The sequence below is a fragment of the Nelusetta ayraudi genome, unplaced genomic scaffold, assembly GCF_046127955.1.
Source record: "Nelusetta ayraudi isolate G7.1 ecotype Tasmania unplaced genomic scaffold, CSIRO-AGI_Nayr_v1 ptg000135l, whole genome shotgun sequence".
NCBI classification, from domain to species: Eukaryota; Metazoa; Chordata; class Actinopteri; order Tetraodontiformes; family Monacanthidae; genus Nelusetta; species Nelusetta ayraudi.
This window is the reverse complement of record NW_027466185.1, coordinates 10,310,604-10,317,500: the sequence shown is the minus strand read 5'-3', so window position 1 is coordinate 10,317,500 and position 6,897 is coordinate 10,310,604. Positions and strand designations below refer to the sequence as shown.

At 46.4% G+C, this 6,897-nt stretch overlaps 1 protein-coding gene across 3 annotated transcripts in view; it reads right to left on the bottom strand.

Moving 5' to 3' along the window:
• The window catches only part of trit1 (tRNA isopentenyltransferase 1), a 38,123-nt gene that overhangs the window by 2,914 nt on the left and 28,312 nt on the right, over window positions 1-6,897 (bottom strand). For 2 of the 3 annotated variants that reach the window (XM_076012229.1, XM_076012227.1), the window contains 3 exons: window positions 5,958-6,067; window positions 4,908-5,025; window positions 1,560-4,777 (listed from right to left, as the gene is read on the bottom strand). In XM_076012229.1, coding sequence (XP_075868344.1) covers window positions 4,569-4,777; window positions 4,908-5,025; window positions 5,958-6,067 — 437 coding nt within the window. In that variant the 3' untranslated portion in view covers window positions 1,560-4,568. Of the gene's footprint in view, window positions 751-1,559; window positions 4,778-4,907; window positions 5,026-5,957; window positions 6,068-6,897 lie in introns of those variants that run through there. The other variant, XM_076012228.1, reaches the window with a different exon arrangement.

Sequence of the window (6,897 nt, the reverse complement as noted above, 5' to 3'; positions counted from 1 at the left end):
ACAAAACAAAAACAAGTGTCTGCTGTGAGATTGTGCGACCGTGTGGTGTCTAGTCTTGTGCCTAACATCTGACCTTCTGTGTTTCGCCATTAGCACAGCTGATATTTCTCAGTGTTTTTTGGACTACAGCTGCTGCTCCATCTGATTAGCGGCGTGCGTGTCTGTCATTCTGTGTCGTCTTTGGGCTCTGCAGGTGCGTGCGAGTGCGGGCTGTTTTTTTTTCTCTATACACCCCCCCACCCCCATCCCCCCAATTCTTTCTGTCTAGCCAGGGCCAGATGGCAGGGAATGTTTAGTCAAATGGGATTAGAGATTTGGATTAAGTGGACTTCAAATTACCTAGATGCACAGTCGCTGGATGATACGCCGCTAGCGGGAAGCTCCAGAGGCTGCACGAAGCAGCAACGACGACAACAACAACAACAACAACAACAACTGTTGAGCTGCAACAGTTGCTCATACTGGGAAGCCAGGAATTTGAAATCCAGTTTAAACAAAAGAGTGACCCCAAAGTCTAATGGAATACATACTTTGACCACCGGACAGCAAGAGGATGACTCACCTGAAGCTGAAGTGACGAGACGACAAATAAGATCCAGAGCTGCTCTACGTCCGGAAATTTAAATGTCTTACATGTTTACACGACTCTGCTAAATGTTTACTATAAATTTATTGACGTCACATTCAAGGTGACGACCATTTGTGAGTCGGATGCGTCCGCTGTGACAGGTAGTGCTGTTAGCCAAGTGCCTGCAAATAAAAGTGGTTATAGTTTTTGCGTGTAAAAGCATCAAAGGACTTAAGTACAACCGTATCAGGAGAAACAACAATTGGGTTACGAGGCGAATGAGTAGCACGTAATAACCACACTGAACAGGAAACTTGGTGTTCTCCAGTTTCCTAACGTCACGTTAGTGATGATGATGATGATGATGATGATGATGATGAAAATTTGACATTGGCAGTCCAGTCGAAATACCCACATTTTCATCAAGGTTGTTGTAATTCCAATAGTTGCTGGCATGGAATGACTATCTCGCTGCTGAAATACCTAAACTGAACAATGTACCTCAACTTCAGACGATTGACCGCCATTTACACTGAAAATTCAATGATCGTTGGTGGCAACATTTGACGGCATGGACCATCGACAGCGCAGATTTCTGTGATTAGGGACCTGTTTCCAGCATCCCTCACATTCCAAATGTGTCAGAGAGCCTCCGGTGGCACAAAGGAGTCTTTCTTTTGCTACCATATTTCCCAGGAAATGGCAATTCTACAAATTAATTCCCAACACTGTTATGCTTGCGAGAGTTACAGTGCAAAATAGTGGATAAAGAAAGTAGAGTGGCTTACCGGCCCAGTTGAAAACATGGAACGTTGCCATCATTCTTAAAATCTTTGTCCATGATCAGAGATTTCCATCTTGGAACGTTGTCAATGATTTTTCATACGTGTCGGTGTATCTGCTTGTCTCACGCCTCTTCTTGCATTTGCTTCTCAGAGGAGGTTTCATTGTTCACTTCCTTTCTTTTAATAAGAATAATCAAAGTCCTCAGTTAAAAACAAAACTTTTATTTTGCGAAGATCATAAATGGCAAAGGTTTTATGACTTTCCTGCTCTTTTCCTGCTTTGCAGTTGAACATTGCAGAAATGCAAAACATCGTATTCAAGTATGTTTGTGAGTTAGCTCATTCACATCGGCAGTACGGTGACGTATACGTTTCATATTTGACTGAATACTGCTGCCTTTGGCTTCCATTGTATTGGCACTGAGTGGACATATTTCCTACTACAAAAACTCAAACAAAAAATAAAAATAGGTGAAAGTTCAATTTGTGATGAACTGTCCCTTTAACCCACTTGGAATAAACTGCTCAGTCTAGACTCTTAAGCTCTTTGATTTAAGGTACATAAAACAATATTTACAAGAAACAAAAAAACAGAACAGCAGAGCAGTTCATGTTCTCAGTTGCAACGTTCCAGATAAATAATTCAACCATTCAAAGCGGCGGATGTGTAGCGGCGGAGGCCGCGGCATACGGAGCCCGGCGCGGACAAACGCCGACTATAGGCTGCGGCTACGTCGTTACATAATTCAGCCCTGCAGCCTCCCCCCACAGAGGGCCTCTCACATATAGGACAGTGTGTGCTCTGTGAGCGCACACACAGCCGGCTGAGCGCAGGACGGCGCCGGGAGAGGAGCCGAGCGATCCCGACCCGGGATGGAAAAGTGCGTCGGCCGCCGACGGATGCGGCTAACAACGCACACAAACGCATCGTGACGGGCGGCGACATAGAATGTGTGTGTCTGTGTGTGTGTGTGTGTATGTGAGTGAGAGAGAGAGAGAGAAAGAGAGAGAGAGACAGTGAGAGAGAGAGAGAGACAGACAGTGAGTGAGAGAGAGAGACAGTGAGAGAGAGAGAGAGAGACAGTGAGAGAGTGTGTGAGAGAGAGAGACAGTGAGAGAGAGAGAGAGACAGTGAGAGAGTGTGTGAGAGAGAGAGACAGTGAGACAGAGTGACAGTGAGAGTGAGAGACAGTGAGAGTGAGAGAGACAGTGAGTGAGTGAGAGAGAGAGAGAGAGAGAGTGAGTGAGAGAGTGAGAGAGAGAGAGAGAGAGAGAGTGAGTGAGAGAGAGACAGTGAGAGAGTGAGAGAGGCCTCAGCAATAGGCTCCCCGTTTCAAAGCATGTTGACTCTTTGTGCTCACTGTCTGCAGCTAATGAGTTCAACCAGTGCGGGTCTGTGTGTGTGTGTGCATGCTTCTGTGTGTGTGTGTGCGTGCGTGTGCATGGACGATCCACTGCATAGCCACGCGCAAATCACTAATTAGCCTTGTGACCGAGGCCGCTGCCCCACTTCTCCACTTGTGTGTGTGTGTGTGTGTGTGAGCCGCCTTTCTTAAAATGTGGAGTGACTCAGCTGTGCCTGGAGGTGCCGGGGCCCAACTCGCTCTGAGGCGCTTAGATAAGAACATACCACACATTATGTTGCCCACGGAGGAGAGAAAAAAAGAAAAAAACAGGGGAGGGGTGCAGATGATGTTGCTATTTAAATATTCTCTGGCTTCTTTTATTTGGTCTGTGTGTGTGCGTGTGTGTGTGTGTTTGTCATCAGTGAAATCATCCTGGAAAGAAAAGACAACTATCTCAGTAAAGGGGGTGAAAAAAAAAATCAAAAAGCTCAACAACAGCAGGTAAGAAAAACAAGGCGTCATCATCGCACAGCGGCGCTTAAAACACACCAGACACCAGTTGCATGGTGACCTTTGCTACCAGTGTAACTCTCACACTGTACGGTAATCCCCCAGTGAGCTGCGGGCCTGACCCAGTTTGGAAAGAGAGAATGTGGGACACACGCACGCACGCACGCACGCACGCACGCAGACACTTCCCGCTATTATATGGTTGGAAATATTTTTAGCCATCGGGACGAGGTCAAGCGCAGGAGAAAGCGCGTCGCCGGGAGACGACGGCGGCCGAGCGTCAGGCGAGAACAGGAGCCGTTCGGCGCTAAGAGCCAGGATTTGTTGCCCCGGCGACGGGCAGAGGGAGCGGCAGGTGAGGGTTGATGGGGAGGGAGGAGGGAGAGCAGGGGAAAAGATTCTGGGAGCGCCGCCAGGTGCCGCGGGCAGGTCCTGGAAGAGGCGGAATAAAACAGCGCTGGATAAACTTGCTGTCGGACCTTTCGTCAAAGCGCTGATCGCACGATCACGGAACAAAGAGCGGGAACGTGTGGCGAAAACAAGGCGGCCGGCGGGAAGACATTGGTAACATCTGAAGCTCTGAATGGAAACAATCGTTTTTCACAACAGCGACCAGGTTTCCATGACCAGAGCCGTGTGACATGGCAGCGTTTCCAAAAACCTTGTCAAAAACAAAACAAAACAAAAATGACTGTGAGAGTGCTTCCACTGAGCGCTGCTGCGTAACAATAAAAGCCGAAGAATGGCGGCGGGCGGGCGCTCGATGTTTTAGATTTTTATTTTCACTGCAAATGCCCTTTTTTAAGGTCCATCAGTGCAAATGTGATATGTAGAAATTATTAGAATTTTTTTTGTTTCCACTCGGCATCTTTTCTCCATTGATTTGATGGTAATCCCCATTTAGATACAGAACACGCAGCCCTGCAACCGCTGTTAATCTTTGAGATCCTTTAGTTTATTGAACATATACATGTTTTTTTTTTAAGTGCAACATAGAGAGAAAATCAAATCCCTGGACGGTGGAAAAGATTGGCACTTCAATTAAGGCCCCTTCTGTTGCTACAGTAGTCAGCAAAATATTGTCTCAGGCTGATCGGCCCTCGAAACGTGCGTTGTCCCGTCGTCCAACAAAAACACACAATTGGAAGAATCAGCCGGAAGTGTTTTCGACAGTCAGTCATCCCGTTATTAAAAATAAAAAAGTGCGTTCAAAAGAGAGTCGGTCGTCCCTTTCAGAAAAAAAAAAAAAAAAAAAAAAAAGGCCCAGGGAGAAAAAAATAATGCACCACAGTTGAGATTGACCAAGTGAGGAGGCAAACTTCTGGTGGGCCGAAGGGAAACAACCAACCTCTGCCGCTGTCAGCTGGTCACTGGTTCTTCCGTGTGCGAGCTCCTCCCATCAGGAGACCCCTGAAGGGCGTCGCCCCGGGCTGCAGTGGCACCGTGGGCCTCAGAGAGGCTCTCAGTACCCTCCGGTGCAGCAGGGGGCGCTGTAGGGGCTGCCAGGGATTGGTCTGACCTCCTCTTCTTCCTCATGTGACCTTGATGTTTCTTGGACTTGAGGTGAGCTGCGGGAGGAGACAGAGAGCGAGGAGAAGAGTTGAGCTGCTGGTGGGCGGGGCTTCATGAAAATTCTATGAAAAATATGAATAATAATGAATGAATGGGAAAACAAGGAAACCCCGGCAGACAGCGTACCCGTCCACTCCAGGTCGCCGATGATGACCTTGTCGCAGGGCTCACACATGTGGCGACTCCGCTTGTTCCGCTGCACCGCCTCCTGCACCCTGATTGGCTGGATGCTCGGCTCCTCCCCCTGACGCACAAACACAAACGTTAGCTCCACAGTTTGTCGACGAAAAATGTCAAAACTGTTGAGACAAATGATTCATAGCACAATCTCAAAATTAAGTTTAAATCAGACTTGCTACAAAACAGTCATGTGTTAGATTAAAAACAAATAGGATTATTAGCATTTTTGTTTATAACAGACACATGACTATTTTAGATTAGTTCTCTTTCATACCTTTCGTACGAAAATAGCATCTTAAATAGTCATGTGTCTGTAATAAAAGAAAAATGCTAATAATAATACATTTTATTTTGTATAGCACTTTTCAAGAAACTCAAGACACTTTACATAAATATAAAAATCGTAGAAACATTACATTGAGATACGAACACGGGTCAATTACACGAATCAGCACATTACATGACAGGACATTAAAAGCAGTTCTAGAAAGGTGCGTTTTGAGATGAGATTTAAAGGAGATGAGATTAATTATAAATATCTTATGAAGACACAATGAACCCCATTCAGTTAATAACTTGGCTGTTGTTGTTCTGATTAAAGCAGCTTCATCCCCCGTTTACAACTCCTAGCGGCTTCTTCTATATGGCTTGGAGGTTTATCAGATCAGCTTGAAGCAGCTGCTGCTTTGCTTTTTCACTGTAGAATCCACTGACATTTATTTCATTGGAAATCCGTAAAATGGATGATCGCGATTTTAGAGTTGAAACCTGAGCGACCCAGCTGACGTTAACGTGAAAGGACAAAAAAATGAGAAAAAAAACGAAAGTAGTGCAGTAGAAATTACACATCAAAGAGAAGTAAACAACTCTGGAGCCTTGAGAGAAGTCTGAGAAAATAGTGGCAGAAAACAAAAGTTGGAGAAGCACAGATTATTTTTCAATCCAGATGAAAGCGGCTGGCCAGCGGCAGTCAGTGTCGGAGCCTCGAGGCTTCACCTTGCTGAGGCTGTCCAGTATCTGCAGTGCCGGTTTCAGCACCGACTCCTCCCACCTCGACACATCCGTCACATCCAGGCCGAACACTGGCGGCACGTTGTCTCCTGGTCCTAAACACACACACACACACAAGCAGAACGTGATGTGTTATTGACTGAATATTGCTCATATCTGGTAATAAATAGAATTAAGGTTACCGGTAGTTTATTTTTTGTAACCCTTGTCTCAAAGTCACCTTCAATTTTTAAATTTATATTCAAGTATTTCCAAATATTTTCCCCCGTCCCCACTGCAAAATGAGTCACGTTCATCACAGTCACTTGACTTCTTTAAACACTTTTAAAGAAAACAAAATCTGGAAATCTCATCCTGTAAGTAGTTATATGAAAAAAATATACCCATGTATAAACCATCCACTGCCTGGCCTTTTGATCTAATCTCAGAGGCTTCAAAGTGGCGAGAGGAGGCTTGTTATTGGAGAGGGCGAGAGAGAGAAAAAATATGAGCGGATCGTGCCAGACGCTGGAAAATGTACAGTGGCAGCGATGTGCCAGAGCCGCGCCCTGCAGCCCCGTCAGCCTGCTGACTCACACCGGCTCGATAATGTCTCTCCCTCCCTCCCTCCCTCCCTCCTCTCACTCTCCTCCCCTCTGCCCCTCTCACTCACCCGCCATCCGTCTCGCTTCAGCTTTCCCTCGCTCCCCTCCCTGTCGCCGTTCCACCCCACTGTGTTTTTGGTTTTGCATCAGTCAGCAGTCTCCAGGCCGGCCTTGGCACGGCACGTTCGCACTGCATCCTGCTCCGCTTCACTGTCTTTGAGTCTCTCCGTCGACCAGCCAGTCGGGGTTTTTTTTCTGTTTTGTTTTTTAGCTGCTCTTGGATACAGTTCGGATCAGTTATCTTTGTGTCGGGAAATATGAGCTTCGACTTAGATCACGCT